Source organism: Tursiops truncatus, chromosome 1 (genome assembly GCF_011762595.2).
Source record: "Tursiops truncatus isolate mTurTru1 chromosome 1, mTurTru1.mat.Y, whole genome shotgun sequence".
NCBI classification, from domain to species: domain Eukaryota; kingdom Metazoa; phylum Chordata; class Mammalia; order Artiodactyla; family Delphinidae; genus Tursiops; species Tursiops truncatus.
Genome location: NC_047034.1, coordinates 132,066,328 through 132,085,136, shown reverse-complemented (window position 1 = coordinate 132,085,136; position 18,809 = coordinate 132,066,328). Strand labels below are relative to the sequence as shown.

The 18,809-nt window shown below is 41.3% G+C and overlaps 1 protein-coding gene across 7 annotated transcripts in view; it reads left to right on the top strand.

The window, feature by feature from the left end:
* Positions 1-352: 352 nt before the first annotated feature.
* The window catches only part of NFIA (nuclear factor I A), a 401,445-nt gene continuing 382,988 nt past the window's right edge, over positions 353-18,809 (top strand). Inside the window, exons 1-2 of one of the 7 annotated variants that reach the window (XM_073789111.1) lie at positions 353-484; positions 11,129-11,660. In XM_073789111.1, the coding sequence (XP_073645212.1) occupies positions 413-484; positions 11,129-11,660 (604 nt within the window). In that variant the 5' untranslated portion in view covers positions 353-412. Of the gene's footprint in view, positions 485-5,062; positions 5,685-11,128; positions 11,661-18,809 lie in introns of those variants that run through there. The other 6 variants (XM_073789101.1, XM_073789092.1, XM_073789110.1 and 3 more) reach the window with 6 other exon arrangements.

The window sequence follows — 18,809 nt, the reverse complement described above, 5'->3', positions numbered from 1 at the left end:
CCCTCCCGGCCCCCTCCGCAGGCAGCCGCCGGCGCCTCCTGCGTGGTTACTATGCAAATTGCAGCGATTGCGGAAATAAACAAGGGAGTAGGGACGGGAGAGAGGGACTGCGAATCGATGGCAACTTCTGCAAAGTCTCGTACAATCCAAAGCACACAAGGCAAAACCAGAGAGAATCTGAGAACCAGCCAGCCGGGGTTGGATCGCTTTCAAAAGAGGAGAGACAGTGAGAGAGGCAGAGAGCGCGCGTTGCAATTGCAAAAGCCTCCTGATTTGGAGTAAAAAAAAAAAAAAAAAAAAAAAAAAAAATCTCCAAGAAGCCTGCAATTGGCCAACAGCTTAAAAAAAAATCTCTTCCGGGTTTTCAACGGTTCCAAGTTTATTTAGATATCTTTTCTCATGCAAAAAAAAAATGGGGACAACAAATGAAGCAATTCGTCCGAACATTTTAAAGTTTCTCACGTACTCTTTTTACATTGCAGTGGTACGTGGTACATCTTTAAACTTTCTATTTTGCGTTTATACGATATGTGTTTTATAAACAATAATGGTAGAATGATTTTGTTTAATGGCTAAGACTTTAAAATTTCTCTAGCTTGCATATGCATTGAAGTGACTGCTGGGTAAATGTCTATTGTAATGGTTTTGTTTTAAAGATGTAGCTTTGTGGATGGCTTTTTTTTTCTTTCTTTTTTGCTATGTGCATCAAGGACCGGGTTTCCTTTTTTTTTTTCTTTCCTCCCCGAGATTTGAAAAAATTGCTGAGCTTGACAGATTTTTTTCCTCCTAGCGCTTGCTCGGTTCCAGAAGGGGGAAAAAAATCCTGTACGTGCTCTGTTCTGTAAAAAGACGTCTGGCCTCAGCAGTCAACCTAACCCGAAAAGAAATGTCTGGACCCAGAGAGTAATTGACTATTCGATCCTCTAATCAATGGGACAACATGGGAGATTGACAAAAGCTTTATCCAATCATATCCAAGCATGGGTGTACAATGGCTCGCAACAGCCAGAGGGGGCCGGGCAGAGAAGATCTGAAGTTCTCTGCGGCTCTGAAGGGGATGGTGCGGTTCAAGCTGTCAAAGCTACAAGCTCTTCCGGATTTAGCAAACACAATAGGAAAGAGTTTTCGAGTTTAAGAAAAAAAAAAAAAAAAAACCAAAACAGCGTGGGTTTTGTTTTGTCTTGTTTTGCGTGAATTGTATGCCTTCTTCTTTGCCTTTTGGGAAAAGTTTTAAAAAATTCTGCTAGAGAAACCTTTAACTTTGCATGAATTGTTATTTGTAAATTCAGGGAAGTTGTTAATGGTTGTGGAAGGTGAGGTTCAACTTTTAAAAATGTGTGGCTTGAAAACTGGGACTGTAGTGAGCTTTGGGAAGTAATATATTGCACAATTAGCCTTGCAAAACGTCTTACTCTGATTATCTTAGAAGCTTTGGCTTTTCAGGTACTTTGAAGGAATAGGCAAGCCTCTCTTGAACTTTAAACAACAGTTTTAAGGGAGAGAGACTGTTTCACAGGTGGACTGACAGCTGTTTTATACATTTGAAAGGAAGATGGGGAGAAAGAGAGTGTTGTTCTTGACTTTTCTTGAATTCTGTTTAAATATATGGTCAGTAGCGAATAGGATCTTGAGACTGGCCAAGTTCACGTTTCTTCTTGTTACCACAACAACCCCTGTGGAGGGTGTGTGTGGAAGATTGCTGACTCGCTAACTCTTAGCTGGAGTCTGGCCTCTTGGACAAGTCTTTGACACCAATCCAGTGGAAACCAACTGCGGTAGCTTGTCTTGGAGACAGTAACTGGCAGCCTCTGACTAAAATATATCCATCTCTTCCTTCCCTCTGAGCTGTGTAGACACCTAATTCTGTTGGGAAGTGAATGGAAAATAATATAGGCTCTTTCCCATCTTTGGCTTAAATTCCCATTGAGCTATTTCCCAGGGCTTTAGGCATTCTAATCAAATCTGGCCTGGAAATCTGATGTAAGAATCCACTTGGATGCTCAGTTCAGGAACATGATTCAATTTAGGAATATATGCATATAAGAAAATCTGCACACAAGTGACTGTAGGTCAAAAAACTAGAGAAGAAAAATGTTGGAAGCTGCTAGTAATAAAGTTAGTCTTGGTAGGAACTAGAGTAAATGGCGTTGTCACTTACAAACCCCAATTTTACCTTCATTGCTTTGTACATTAAAATCTAAATCATATTAATAAGATCTTCCTATTAAGTAACCTCCAAAATGAGAGGTATTTGAGATGTACATATAAGTGAAACCTTATTGACATAATTTATATATCTAAGAGGATTTCACTAAAACTGGCAAGGTAACATTTCTGCAAATAAAACACAGCAAATGCAAGGCTGGGCTCTGTGCCAGGGAGAATATGGATAGCAGAGAGCATGACAGGAGCCTCCTTTGCGCAGAGACAATCCCATTTCAAGGCAGCCGCCTAGCACTTGCAAAATAAATGACTGGAGTGGTTATTTCCAATAAGGGGTTTATCCTTCCTAACAATGGGTCACTTATACGATTGCAGTAAACTAGTTTTTGTACTTCACCTGTGTTTCCTATACTGTTCTCTCTACTATCCTTTCTTTCTTCTCTTCGCGCTCCATCCCTGTTCTCTTTCAAGGGTCTTAGTATCTTTGTGAACTCTGGACAAGGATTTACTTTTGCAACTTGGGACGTAGGGGAGAGGGTTGGAAAGGTTTTCTACCCCCAGTCTGCCCTTTGAGGAACATCTGTTTCTTTGTGTGTTTAAATTTATGCCTGTTGGAGAGAAAGTTACCAGAAGCCTCTCTGTAACTGTAACTCTTCTACTGTATTTTTCGCAGTCCTGTTTCCAAAGGCTGTAGTTGGAACTGTGCTTTGTAGTGTTTCCCCCGCCGGCCCACCCCCCCCACCTCCCGCGGGGGAGGGAGCGGGAGCTGGCGGAGGTAGGAGAGAAAGCAGGAGCGGATGTGCAGGGCTTTGGTGCTGAACTTGGATCCAGCCCTTGCCTAGAGGGCGCAAACAATCGTCCCATATCCAAAAGTCTTACGAAGGGCGCCAAAAGTTACTTAAGATAATATTGCTAACCGCAGAAAGCTGGAAATCGCGGGCACATCCACTGCTGCAACAAAAGAAGTTTTCAAAGTAGAAATTGCAGCATTAAATTTCTTTCCCCATTTTTTTTTAAACCAGGGCGACGTGCCAGCCCTTTCTAAAAAATTATTTTCCTTTTTTTTGAGATTCAATTAAAAGTCAGCATCTTTGCTGTTTTGGGAAGAGGCAGATGTGAAGTCTATCTTTTAACACACCAAAAGAAAGATTTTAATCTGCTCTGGAAGAAAGCTTCCCAAGAGTACACACTCGGAACAATAACTTCTCACTGTGCCTCAGTTACATGTTGGAACCGTCAGCCAGAAACTTCTATCGAGGAAACTTGGAGCGCGTTGAAGTTATAGATCCCAGCGAGGGTTTTCGTGGCCAGGGATGTTGTCTCCGTTATTCGGCTTGCCATTTAGGACGTTTCTCCCCTACTGATAATCCAAGAGGAACCGAGGAAAAGCAGTTGTGTAGTTTGGGAAGACGGGGCTCTCTCATTAAAGGTTTAAGTCATTATTTCCCCTCACCCCTTAATAAATAATCAGAGTTTTCCAAGGAGATTTAGAAGCGGGGTGGGGGGCGCGTGTGAAAACGGTCTCTTGAGAATTCAGGAATTATTCTGGCAATAAAGTAACTGGAGAACAAGCATAAAATCACGTTAGAAAGATGCAGACTATTTCAGAGAACTTTGTTTTCTCCAGTAGCATATTTCTTGCTCCTTACTTTTAAAAAGGGGGTGGGGTGGGGGAGAGTCTGAATGAGAGTGGCCTTAACATGTCACCTCACCCTCACATGCTGAGTGGGCATTCCTACAGTAATTTCCTCTTTTCAGAGGCTCTCTAGCTGTGTAACCTCTACCAAGGTGCAGATTCCCCTGTCTGTGTGCCAGAGCCTTTAACGTGATACAGTCGTCTTTCCTTTTGGAATCTTGAGAAGGATTAGAAAATGCAGCAGGCTGCAAACTAGAGTGAGGGAGATGAGGAGGAAGAAATGGGATGGGGGTTTGGAGGAAGGAGGTATACTTTTTTTTTCTTTCCCATCAGTGAAGACAGCCTAGAGAGAAAATATGAGGTTAAAAAAAACTGGAAAAGCAGGCTTATTGGCAACTTGCCAAACCCTAAAAACCACCCCCTCTTTTGCCAAAACAATACTTTAGCAAACCTAAAATAATTGCAGGAAGCTCTTTTCCATTTTAAGAACTATTACCTGGGGGAGGGAAAAAGAGGGGATTCTTAAAAGGCACCCTTCCAGAGGTGTCTCAGGAACAGGGACAGTAATGATAACATGTGTCCAGTTCTGGGCACGTGTTTGTGGACCAGAATATCTCCCTTCCCTAAGGGGACATCCCTTTCACATTTTTTTTTTCTTCCTAAAAAGAGAAAGATGTCATAGCTAAACCACTGTTGTTTCTGAACGTGATAGAACTTTTTCTATGGCGTCTGTGTTCAAACCCACTAGTTTCACAGTCCTGGGAGGGAGAAAGCTAGTTAATCTCCGCCTCCCTTTCTCCAGACACCACCCCCCCCAGCCCCCAAATCCGGTGAATCTTCCTTGTGAAAATTTCCCCCACCACCCCCGCTTCTGGAGGCCATAGGACTGAAGCTGCACAAAGTTTGCAGGATTTTGTGCATAATTACCTCTGCCGACGATCTATTCCCACAAAAAGCTTCGTTGGAGAGACTACAATGCTTTGAGCCGTACCGCATTTCAGAAGGGAACAAAAGTTACCTAGGAGGTCTGATTTTTAAAAAATATTTGCATACATGCAAATTTGCCCCCCCCCCCGCCTTCTCCGCGGTTCTCTACGTGCCCGCGCAGCGAACCGAGGGGTGCAGGGCAACCTGGCAAAGTTGCCCAAGTCCTCCACCGAGGTCCGCGAAGGTCTGCGGCGGGGGTTGGGGGATGGGAACGAGGAAAAGTAGTTTTGTTTGCTTAAGCACATCCTGTGGCAGCCTATAGCTGCCCGGGAGTACAGACTGTAACTGCTCCTCACTGCGTTACCCAGTAATGCGCTGAGCGGGGACTGGGGGGGCGGAGGGGGGTGCCGAGCGAGCGAGCCAGGGAGCGAGCGAGGGAGCGAGAGAGGAGCGAGCGCGAGCGGCCGCGGAGGCTCGGGACCCGGCTGGCCGCGCGGCGCCGCAGCCGCCCCCTCCCCCACACCGCCCCCCCACCCCCCCGCGGCGGCGCGAGCGGGCGGCGGCCGTGCGGTGCGGTGCAGAGCGGAGGCGGAGGCGGGCGCGCGGGCAGCTCGCGGGCACCCGGCCGGCGGGCGCGGGAGCTGGAAAGGGTGCGCTATGCCTTTAACGCCCGCGTACAGTAGACATGTATAGTGGAGTGTAGGGAAACTCTAGGCGGGGTTAAAGTTCAGCTCATGGAGCGGCAATAGCGCTGGCTGGCTGCAGTTGAGCCGAGTTGGAAATGTGAACGCAAGAAGCAGGCTTGATTTTTTTTTCTCCCCCCTTCTCTCTCTCTCCTCCTCTCTCCCTCTTTCTCCTTTCTCACCCGCACTCACGCACACCTCCAAACCGCACACCCAGACGCACACGCACACCCCACCGCCGGGCAGTGATGTATTCTCCGCTCTGTCTCACCCAGGTAAGCAGCTGTTTGGATGCGGAGGGGCTGTGGGGGTCGGAGTGGCGGGGGCCGACCTGGAGCCGGGCCGGGGGTGCCGGGGACCCCGGCGCCAGCAGGGCCCGGGACATGTGTCTCGGGGTGTGCCCGTGTCTGCGCGTGTTTCGGTGTGTGTGTGTGTGTGTGTGTGTGTGTGTGTGTGTGCGCGCGTATGCTCGTGGAGGGGGGGTGGTGGAGAAATACAGCTTTAAGAAAGTAACTTTGTTTCCATGCGGGTGCATTCCTCTTGCACGGCCATTTGTGTGGGCACATGGCTAATGGCGCCCTCTTATTAATGCGTTAATTAATATCGGGGCGATTGACTGCGGAACGGCGGTGTTTTCGGACGCCCCGCACGTGTTTCGGCGGGGTTGCAGCCCATGACACGCTGAAATCTGGACTCAGCGTTTCTGCAGGCGCGAGGCCGGTTTCTGTAGTTAACGCGGCGCCCGGGGAGGGGGCCGCCGACGGAGCCCCCAGCACGCCCCGCACTCTCGGGGCCGCTGCACCCCTGGCTGCGGGAGAACTCGGGTCCCTGCGCCCGCTGCCCGCCCGCTGAGCCCGCGCCGCAGCAGCCTCCCCAAACTCTTACTTTTGTTTATTGTTTGTCAGCCTTTGGGGTCCGGCCGCGGGAGGGACGCGGGCCAGGGCCCCCGCCAGGACAGCGCCCCTTGGGCATGGGCGGGCGGCGGCGAGCCGGTCCCGGGGCTCGGCGGAGCGGAGCTGCGTGGCCCCGCGTCCCCCCGCGCCGGCCGGGTGGAGCCTGCGTCCTCGCCGCCAGTCGCCCGCTCGCTTTCCCGAGCGAAAGTTTCGGTGTCGGGACGAGCCCACGCTGCGCGGGTCGGCGAGCGACGGAGGCCGCGGGCCGGGGCGCGCCGGGCGGAGTTGGGCTACCGGCCGCGAGCCTGAGCGGCGGCCGAGCCGGACGCGACTCCCCCCCACCCCCCCCTGCCGCCGCCGCCGCCGCCGCTGCCGCCGCCGCCTCCCGCTGCTGCCGCGCGACTCGGGCCGCCGAGCGCACAGGACGGGGGCAACTTTTCCCTCCGACCTAACTCGGAGCGTGGGTCTCTGTCGCCCCAGCGCCTCTCCTTTCCATGCCCTCCCTTTCCATCCCTCCCTTGTCTGCACCACCCCCAGGCAAAATATTGCTACTTCACGGCCCCAAGTTTGGTCCCTTTTGAATATATTATTTATTTCCTTTGAGTAAAAGGCATGAAGCTAAAGTGATCTTGCGCTAAAATTTTTTTGAAGAAAAGTGTGAGCCTTCATACTGTTTTGGTACATTGCGATCTGATCATTAATCACCTAGATGAAGTTTGTATGCTTCATATAAAATGTTTATTCACCACTCCCTTCAAAAACCTGCTACCACCTCTTGCTTTCATTTAGCAGGAGATAACGGTTTAACCGGAATACTTTCTGGAAGACTAAAAAGTATCCATAGTTTCTTCTCTCCTCTCTAGTTTCTGGATTCATTTCCCACATGACATGCCTTCTTATTGCAATATCTAACAGTCATCTACCGGCTATTTGATCTCAGAAGACTCTTAAATGCATCTTCTATGTTGAAATGGTCTGTTTGGGATTTAGGCCTAGCATTAATAATGGATAGCAGTTGCTTTTAGTTATTGTAAAAGTTTTTTATTTTTCCCTAACAAACTTCCAAAGTTCCTATTTTAGTAACTCGTGGAAGTATGGAATGAAACTTTTCCAACCAGTTTTGGCAAGGTTCACAATTGCATATGGATAAGATGCAAAGTGTAAGATAATTTGAATGAGTTATGACTACAGTGAAAATGCTGAGATTCAAAGGCTGAAGTTCTAGCTGGCAAAAGTTTGCAACACGTAGAACTGGTAGATAATACCAGTGTGCTGCCCTAGTGGGGAAGGACCTTAGCAGACACATTAGCGTCTTCGCCAGTGAGCTCTCAATAGATAAATTTGTATTTTGGGATGGTGCATACATGAGGATACCTGTGTACCCATGCAGGCCCAGGGCATAGTCAGGTATTTAACAAAGTTGGATTCTTTTGGTTCATGAGCTATTATCACATTAAGAAAGTTTTTTTTTTTTTTAAACCTATTTGGCAGTGACATTTAGTAGGCCTTCTTCTGGAAACACCACTAAGAGAAACGCTTACTTAGTGTAACAGTTTGTAAAGAAAATGTACACTAAATAGTGAATGAGGGCCATATATTTTATGAGTTCTTCTTTTAGAAATTGATTCACAATTTATTTAACTTGCCGGAATATTTATAAAGCTTTAGAGCCAGTTTTAAAAAGAAAAACTTAGGTAGTTTATTGGTCATTAAAGAAAGTCCAGTAAAGCGCAGTGATAAAAATTACTCTAAATGAAAGAATAAAATCCATATACGTGTGCAATTTTTAAAAACTTTATCAGGAAAATTCCAGACATCGTATTTTAATCCATGTGGACACATCTTAACCAAATCATGTACCTGGTCATAGAATGGTAACAGTAGAAATTTATAGGTGAACCTTTGAAAGAAGTAGTTCCAAAAATATCAGCATTCTGTGGTTCCGAAACTTGGCTTACTTACAAACAGATGAACGTTGAAGATGCTGATTCAAAGTCCTACCACTTTAGAAACAGGTTTTCAGGTTTGTTTTTATTGGTGGCCCATAACTTTCTCACTGAGTACATAACGTAAAATATTCTTTGTTTTCTCTTGAATATTTTGAAATATTATATAGCTTATGGCGATATGTGCAACAACATGCTTTATAAGGGCATACTGTTTTGTTTTTAAACTAATTTATGCTGTGCCTGGGCATTTCCTGCAAGTGAATGATGTTCTTTAGTTTTGATGTTCTGGAATATTTCTAATTGTGCATTGAGAAGTATAACTAGCCCTTTCCTTGTGTATGTGAGTAAGAGTCATACAAAATATTGTGCACTTTTATTGGCACATTCTTAAGACCTTTGGGGAGTAATAACTTGTAAATACTTTTGATGTAAAACTGGGAACTTAGATTATTCTTAATGATTAGTTGAGATAGTTGGCCTCATTTAAGGATTTTTATGATGAGATATATGGGCAGTTGGTTGGCAGGTAAACAAAATCCTTTTGAACACGAATGCACGCAGTTCGCAGTTCTCTGAGAAGCATATTGGGAGTATCTTCGAACACTTAAATGTCACATTAGAAGGTTTATTTTAAATGTTTATCATCATTAATAAAGCTCTTTAATATGACAGGGTTTTGACATAAATATGAATTGTTTGGAGCTAAGTTATTCTTTGCATTTTAAAATGGGGCTGAGACTTTAAAATGAAATCCTCATTTTGGTGAAAGCTCACTTTGTAGTTAAGGTAGACTCCGGGCGTTCTTTGCATAATTCCACAGAGCCTTGGTCCCTAGCATGTCTTGTGTATATAAGAAAATCAGTCAATGTGAAGGACTGTTTCAAACCCCAAATTTATGTATTTTAGAGCATTTCAAGGATGAGCTCAGAATTTAGTAATGTTTAAATGCTTTGCAGTTTGGCGTATACCTTATAGATAAACTGTGACTTGAAAAATGCTCCCCCCACCCCATTTCTCTCTTCTAAAGTACGGCAATAGGAAAGATTCTCAAACATCAGAAATTTTAAAGTGCTAATGGTGTATGGGGAAGAATAATAGAATTCTTGTATTTTTCTCTGTTTTTTTCTCCACTTAAAGAATGCACATGTGTTGTGAAAGCTGACTTCTCTTTTGGATTCTTTTATTGAAAAAGAGCAGTTTTCAAACCTAAACTTGAAATACGGAGCCTGAAATTTGTTGAGAGAGGAAAAAAAAAATGTTGATTATTGAAATGATTTAGTGTGTATTATATTAATATAACCTTACTTTAAAAAAAAAGTCATATGTAGTGTTTAAGTGATTGATTATAACTTACAATATTTTAACAGGCTTGATTGTTAAAGTATTTCACCAATTTTAAGCACTCAGTTTATATTTGAACGTTTAAAAATTAATAATTGCTTTAATAGTAATAATATTTTGGACATTACAGTTACTTGTGCCTCCAAAATATATTTAGATGGATATTACAAACCAAAAAAGAATGCATTTTATATTTGTCTGTCCTACACCCTTTTAAAAAAAGTCATCAAATATCTCTTTGGTTTTCTTATCCTCATTTATTTGAAAGTAAATAATTTATCTTTTGGGGGGAGGGTTGTGCGGTGGAGAGAAGTTAAGATTAGTAAGATTACTGTGGGTTGGTTAATCAAAAGTTAGATGTACTCAGAAAGCTTTGTGGAGTTACTGTTTAATTTTTCTTTAATTTTATATTTCTACTTCCTAAGAAAATGTCAAGTAAAAGAATCAAACATTTTCCATAAAACAGTAAGAAAAATTTAAATGTTTTAAATTCAATTTTATTTTCAAATTACTTGGATTTTAAGAGGCAACCATGAGGGTTTCCCGGGAGTCTCGTAGACATTGAATATACCAGGTTCCCTGTTTCTCTGTGAGAAAAAGCCTGAAATATTATTTTCAAAATTTGAATGAGTATTCTGTTTTTTCGGAATGATTATTACTGAAGGTATTTCACAATCAGATCAGTAAATTGAATGTGTTTAGTTGCAACCGTGTTGTCACAGTGACGCATTCTTTACTATCTGGCTTGTACGCTTTTCTTTGTTTTTTTTTTTCCTTTTTTCCCTGTTTTGTTTCATTTCTATAATATCAGCAATTATGTCTTGAACATAGATCTTTTATTTTAGTCTGGTGAATATCAAATCCATCTCTTCTTTTGTATATGGACCTGCCAAATTTTTCTAAGTTTTTGACTAAAAAAAATTGTGTGTAACTAATACTTAGAAAGGAATTAGATGTTACCAAAATGACTAAGAAACAGATCAGAGTCTACATCAGAGTCTACTTTTAGAGGGGAAAGTCTTTGTTTCCATTGATCGTAGAGATGATTTTTGCTCCTAGACTTCCATAAACATTGACTGGCATCTAAATGTTTAGGATTTGCCAATCTGGCCGCCGAGCCCTGGCTGTACTACAAGTAGTGAGGTCAAGGCTGGAGCAAAATTAGATATGCCTTCCTTGAAATAGGGTTAAGATTATATGTTGTTATAAACATTTCGATAAACTTCACTTACTGTCTAAGGAACCTGGGACCTAGGCCCGACAATAGAACCTGGTACACTTCCGTGAACATAACAAAACATTTTTTACTTTTTAACAGTTTTCTTCTTTAAGATTGTGAGACATGATACCGATGAATTTTTTTTCCCCCCTCTTGGACTTCCCAAAGGGATCCCACGTATGATTTTGGTAACATAATGCTTGAATCAAATTTCAAGTGAAATAAGGATATATTTTTTTAAAGGTGAACACCTGAAGAAGCGTTGTTGCCTTTTGTTTTCATTATAGTTACATTTTTGTCTTCATTCGTTTCCTCAGGATGAATTTCATCCTTTCATCGAAGCACTTCTGCCCCACGTCCGAGCCTTCGCCTACACATGGTTCAACCTGCAGGCCCGAAAACGAAAATACTTCAAAAAACATGAAAAGCGTATGTCAAAAGAAGAAGAGAGAGCCGTGAAGGATGAGTTGCTAAGTGAAAAACCAGAGGTCAAGCAGAAGTGGGCATCTCGACTTCTGGCCAAGTTGCGGAAAGATATCCGACCTGAGTACCGAGAGGATTTTGTTCTTACAGTCACAGGGAAAAAGCCTCCGTGTTGTGTTCTTTCCAACCCAGACCAGAAAGGCAAGATGCGAAGAATTGACTGCCTCCGCCAGGCAGATAAAGTCTGGAGGTTGGACCTTGTTATGGTGATTTTATTTAAAGGTATTCCGCTTGAAAGTACTGATGGCGAGCGCCTTGTAAAGTCCCCGCAGTGCTCTAATCCAGGGCTCTGTGTCCAGCCCCATCACATAGGGGTTTCTGTTAAGGAACTCGATTTATATTTGGCATACTTTGTGCATGCAGCAGGTAAGTGCAATGGTGAAAAGTCGGTCCACTTTCTCGCGTGTGCTTTTTTTCCTGATGACCTCTGTATGTGCTGGGCCATTCCCGAGCTCCCTACGGCAGGCCATGCCCACATGGACGGTGTGGTATCCAAGGTAGACCAACATCAGAGTAGCCAGATCCTCCATTGTTTGAGGTTCCACCTTCATTCAGGTGGAAAAGCGTAGCTTGGAGAGCATTCTCGCTAAGTTTAGTTCTTTTGTCAAGTAGTGTTCTCAGAGGTGTTAGTAGTCAGTTATGGGATATGTTTAAATCACGTTTTTTGATGAGGGGTGAGAGAAGTCTTATAAAAACCCTTGTAAGAAAGAGTCTGTTTTAACTGGCAAGTGATCTAGTTAAAAAGCGTTTAGTTTGGTAGTGAGGCAATATTTTTAGTTGCTTTTCTTCTGGGAGTGTTTTTATCTACTGGGGTCTCTTGAACCCCCCTGCTAATTAAGAAGAGGTTGGAGGTAAGATTGCTATCAAATCGCTGATCATTTATGAAGGAAAAGGAAATCACACTAGTACAAACTTAGTAGCTTTGTATTAGGAATACTTAGTGTTGTTTACAATAGCTAAAGGAAAAAACAAACCAATTCTTTAAGTAATTGATGGAAAGATTAATCTTAAAAGTAACCAAACCTGTATAGTTCATGAGCACATTGAGAAATAGATATTGATAATTGATTTGGTGAGTTGCTTGATTTGTAATAAAATTCTTTATTGTTCCAAGGCGGTTTTCAAGGCATGCTTTACCTGTGCATATTACAGCATGCAGAATAGCATTCAGGATAAAACTATTGAGGACTGGATAAAATAATGCATTTTTACTTTGTTCCTCTCATCTTGTTTTAGACAAAAGGCTCATTGTGTTACGTGAAAGCTCAGGTCTTGTGAAACTTGTTGACTTTTTATATGTACATATCGGTCTTGCTAGATTACCTTCATGGCAGTTACTTGAGCCAGATGGAAGAAAGAAGGTTGTGGAATCCTACCAGTAGGTTGTTTTGGGGTTCATGTATTTTTTTTTCATAAAGGACAGAGAAGATGTTACCTGTAAAAGCGATACTCCATTGTTTTGCAAAACATTTTCAATTCTAAAAATATGAGCTCTTAGAAGTCATCTGATATCCTATTCTATTATTTTTCTCAATATATGTTTTAGAAAGAGAACTTTTGTTATCCATCCGTCCTTACATAAGAAACTGGAGAAATTTACTTTGCAAGCATGTCACATCATCATTTGCATTCTGTTGGCAGGGGATAAATGAGTATTTTAGAGGATGTGATCTGTAAATGTTTCAACTATTTGGGTTTTTGAAAATGTATACTTAATTATAAGAAGTGCCTGTTGCTTTAGCCAGTTCTGGGTAGCGAAAACGAAAAGGCAGCACCTTTCAGATGACCTCTGAACAGGAACAAGTGGCCCTTTCTTAACTCCCTGTTAACCCTATTGTTGTTACTTTATTTTGTCTATTGAAAAAGCAGAGTTAAAATTTTTTCAAAATTTATTTGCATATATAAGTGGAGAATCTACTAGGACAAGGTGCAAAAAAAGTTGTGGGTATTTTATGCTTTGGGGGAGCACTCTCTAAAAATCTTGTGTTTCATCTCTTTGATATTTGGAGAAGTAAATAACATAATAAATGCTCTAATGGACCAATATAAGAAATTGCAGGTGTCAGTGGGTGATGCCCATCATGGTAGGTGCTTCCTTACAAGGTAACATCAAAGCGAAATACCTGTTATGCGTTTATGGGTGTGAGCAGCATCTCTTCTAATTTTTAGATGTGAACGTTTCCCTTAGATTCACAGAGACACGGCCTTCCTCGCTCTCGCCGTTTCACGTTGGATTCTCTCTCGCTATTGACAGTTTGTGCCTGTGCTGTGGCTCCAGATCCCTTGAGCCATCATAGTTACTGTGGTTTCAGTGACCTGAAGGGTGATGTTGGTAAAATGGCAGGTAGACTGTTGCTTAGGAGAGTTAGCATCCTTATTGCTTATGAAAGATTTATTGCCAGCACTGTGGATCAGACTACCTTTCGGTTCGGTTTTCCTGCGCCTCCCAGAATCCCTCGGTCGCCTGAACGGTGGCCAAGTACAGGCCATTGGCTCTCCCTGCGCAGCCGTGGCGCCTCTGTGCGCACCAGGATGGGTCTGAGGGATGCTCAAGGCCTTTTGTCTGAAAATATCTCAAATGTGATTTAAGAGATTTAGAGACCTGTTATTTGTGGAAGGGAAGCTGCCAATACAAATAGGAGGTAGATCGGTCAACTCACATACAACTGATTTGACAAGCATCTGTTATAATGCTGAAGATTTGTAAACACTAAACAATGTTTTTACCTCCTTAAAAGTTTTGAGAACTTGCCAGTATTGGCAGGAGGCAGAGACTCTGAAATGTGCTTCAAGAAACATGCCAAAACCATTGTGGCCTTTTCACCTATAGTCTTTTTTTTTCCTCTCTTTCTTTTACATGTATTTTTTTTTTCCAAAATGCCATTTTTCCCCCTTGATGGCCACGGGAAGATCCTTTTTTTTCTTTCTAAAAATGCATATAATAATTATTGCTTCATGCCTCAGCCTCTCCTTGGGAAGGAAGTTGAAATCTTAGAACGCACATGTAAATACTGGAAGTTACTGCAGAATCAATTGTTTTTTAAAAGCGGAGGTGATTTTTCTAAGACGTATTGAGACGCTAAAATACAATACATAAACTGCATTCCTTTTTCTTCTCCTCTAAATCCAGGGGCATTAGAACTGTGTGAATTTTGTGGCTGATAACCAGTAACAAGTGTAATGAAATCGGAGTGATTCCATAAGCCTGAGAATTTCATCTCATTAAAAGTATAAAAGAGTAAAACCATTTTATGCCTTTAATTTGGTCTCTCTTTGAGTCGTTCTTCCCATGTATCGTATGACAACTTTGAGATATTATGGTATTGTGGTAAATGGTGTTCTTTGTGGGCATGTAACAGTAAAGCTAATTTATGACCAGTCTTTACCAGATGATCTGTATCAGAATCTACAATATACCCGGCACGTGGCAAGGTCACAATTTAAGTTGTTAAGGTCATAACCTTAGCCACCAGGCATTTGACCTTTTAGATAAAGTTAACCTTTGTTCATTAGTAGGCACTCAACCGAGAACTTTCTGGAGAGTTTTTTTTTTTTTTTTAAACTGCTTCTGTATAACTTCTGGTAATGTAATCAGATTCTAGAAAGATTTTCTGTTGAGTTAGTTAAATTTTGTAAGAGGTTAGACTTTTTAAGGACTCATCTCTTGGATAGAGGTAGGTTGCTGTATCTAGGCCATAAAATGACTTTTTATAGTTATTACCTGCTGCGGGTAGAATGAAAGCTGAGGTAGCTGTGTGGAGATGTTTAAAAACTAAAATTAAACAAATAGAATTATGTTTAATTCAGTGAAGGCCTTTGCTAATTTTTGAGTGGCATTAGGCCCCAAAGCTAAATCACAATGAACATCTTCACTTTTTGCAGATGAGGAATTTTTTAAGATTGGAAGTATTTTTAGTTACCTTAAAATTCACTCTGAAAGACTAATACATGACCAGAATTTGTCAGGTAGTTGCTGTAATTGCTAATTAGCCAGGGACGGAGCGAATTGAACTTGTCCTAATGGTAGCAGGAGTACTTGTTAGTTTCAGGGTAGAAAGTGAACGCGTTTGCACAGTAGTGTTTTAGTTTAATAGTTACGGATCGCTTCCGTGGTCTCCCTTTACTACCTTTACTTAGTGTTGCTCGGCAGGAATAGTAAAGGTCCCGTCGCTTACTGAAAGAGTTGCGGTGTCTGAGAAGCCTGGTGCCGGTCCTGGAAGCCTGACAGTGGTGTCACTGACGACCACATTACCTGTACCATATTGTCCACTTAATTATGCTGTCCTGAACGCTCATTTCAAATTATTTACATTACTGCTAGTTCTGCTCTGATAGGCCACGTATTATTCCATTTCAGCAGAGAGAGAGAGACTCCCATTCAGGTGCATTCTAGTTGTAATTTGGCTTCGTGATTGCCATTCCTTCATATAGTAATAGAGAAAGCCGTGATATGCAGATAGACCAGATGGTCATGTTGACAGATTGAGAATTCACTTCCTGCTGCTCCAGAGCAGGTGTAAGATTAGGAGTGTCTGTGTAGGAACGTGTGTGCGCTTCGTGTGCATGTGTGTGCACATCCAGGCTGCACACAGAGTGCTGGTTAGAGTAGGGGGAATGATTTCTTTTTTTAAAAAGCTGCTACCTTAAACACAGTGTAACTGTGTAAGGTTATCAGTGCATACAGAATAATAATTGTAAAAAAATTTAAGTTGATAATGTTAGATTGTTACAGTTTATAATTTTATGCTAAATTAATTATGATAATTTTTAAATTTTTAGGTAACTTACCATGTTAGTTTGTGGCAGGATTGTATATCTAAAATATATTCAATATATTCTGTTAACAGGGGTTTGTGTGTATGTGTGTTTACACTCAAATCCAAGACTATACATTATTGAATTAAACTTCTTCATTACCCTAATAAACTCCTTAGTAGAAAGTTGTGTAGTTAGTTTCTGTGATGTATAATAATAAAAAAACATATTTGGAAAAAGAAGGGGTAAGATTAATATACAGTGATATTTAATGAAGACAGTAAGTACCACCCTATCTCAAACTCTAACCTTAAACTAAAGGTGGATTTTGTGGCTGATTGATCTACTGTAACTTATTGGTATATGCACACAGTTATAGAAAATGTCATTTATCTTTCTGTTTATCTTTTAATTCTTTAAGGGAGATAGCACAAACAATCAACAAACTTGAGATTAAATATGGCTTTTATATCCTTGAGTATTTTCTGCGTAACTTGAAGATAGTAACAATATCCTCTATTTAGAACATAGTAACAATACCCTTTATCTAGAATGTAGTGAGGAAGATGGAAGTTGAAGGATAGAGAGTGTAGAGGTATAGGGAGGTATAGGTGTTCTTGAGTAGAAGGGAGGTCAGCTCATTTATGGCTCAGAGGTTTGAGTGTTGGTAAGAAATTCCCCAATGCTGCTGGCTTGGATTTGCCTTGTCTGCTTTTCCACCCAGTGATGGATAGCATTAATTTGAACCTATTTAGGGCTAGTGTGGGAGAAACCACAGCCTTTGTTGTGGTCACTGGTATACACAGTAGGACTGGTTGTTTTCCTTGGTTAAGGCCTCAAGCTGCTTCCAGAGGATGCAGAACAGCCTGTCGGTTTTTTAAAACTTGCACAGAAGCAGCAACAATTCTAATTGCTCACAAATGTTAATATAGATTATTGAAAACAATTTTGAGGTTAGGATAGAAGAAAAAACATAAAATACAGATTGCGTTCATTGAATGTGCTAAACACCAGTTTGTTGTCATTTCAGCAATTATTTCCCCATGGTCGTTTAGAGGTCAGATCTTGCTTTTAAATATATTATAAATTGTAAAGCCTTGGAAGGTGATGTCAGGGGAAGGAAGAAGAAGTCAGGTGGAGGAGCAAGAGAATGAATAAACTGACATGCTTTGTTAAGAGAAACATAAAACCGTGAACTTAATGGCAAATGGAGATGCTCTAAAAAGTGTTTTGGTTTAAGTAATGACTGTAAAAGGATCCCAAGCAGCAGGATATCTAGTGGAGAATTTTATAATCCATCTCACCATCATTTTTGCATAGTATGCTTCAGATTAAGAGACCTATTGGGGGCTTTGGAGTTTCTATTCAGATTGTTAGAAAGAAAAGTTTTGCAGAAATTCTTTGTAGGGTTTAGGGGTCTAGTTAGGGACACTGTGGCATGCATAAACTTGGAAAAGGGGCTATTGAGATATTCGTTATTATTACCATTTTGCTTTTTAAGGGGTAACCTACAATGTTGTCAACATTTTAGCTCTCTCCCGCTAAGGCAACTGTAAGATAGAAATGATTGATCCAAACTTTGGTGTCCCTGAACTTACCAGAATTCTCCAGCTGCTGCTAAGATAGAAATGGCTTTTTCCCTAGGCATTTCCTAAAATATTAGAAAACAGTGCTTCATGTTTTGGTATGATAATTCCACAGGGTAAAAGTATATTTTATCTAATGGAATTAGTCTTCTTATTAATACTTTAGTGAAATAAACATGGCTTATGAGCCAAAGGAATAATTCCACAAATGACAAATTGCTGCTACTTTGTAGCAGAGGATATTTTTGCTTTTCTGTTTGTAAGAGACACTAAATGAGATAAGATTGAGAGAAATAAGTTCATTTGTGTTACGTATTTTGGCGAGTTTGTTCTGTGATATATTGCTAATCTCAATCTCAGAAATGATCAGGATGATCATAATAACTGGAGTTTGAAGTGGAATAGCTTTAATGTTTTTTGAGAACTTTAAACTATTTGTCTTAAACTCTTTGTCTTCATGTCTTACACATATTTTCCTAGTGGTAAATTTTGGACCTAAATCGATTGAGAGTAGAGAGAAGGAGATGGATGGAAGAAAGGAAGGAAGGAAGGCAGGCAGCCAGACAAATAACTTTTATTGTCTATTTTGCAGCAAGTACAGTCCTAAGTTTTGCCATACATTGTAGCTTTCTTTTATTTTTTTTCTTTAACTTCACAGGAGTATTGTAAATAAGTAATTCACTGTCCGTTTGGACAGGTGAAAACCAAGTCTCAGAGGTGCCAAGGGATTTGTGCAGAGCAAGATTAAACCCAGGCCTCCTGATTCCATATCCTATGCTTTTAAAAACAAAATTCAGATCCATTCTATATCCCTGTCTATATCCTGTTGTCTGGCGTTGGATGTCACTTAAGTGGTATCACACACCCACCTTGAGTCAAAGGGGAAATAAAAAGTCAAAATCCAAACCTTTCCCACGGAGATATTTTACTGTGGAGTTTGGTTTTAGCCGCAGAATGAAGCCACACTTGGTTAGAAGAGGGAGAAATGGTCTCATGCTTGTTAGTGTTGGGGTCAAAAATCTGGAATGACTTGTTCTTTCTTGTTTTTAGAATGTAGAAGTTTAGTGAATAGAAGCATTATAACACAGGTTTAAGAAATTTTTTTTTGTAAGATGAAGTTAGATGAATTGGTTCTAGATGCTTTGGTAAGCCATTGAGAATTAAAGCAAGCATT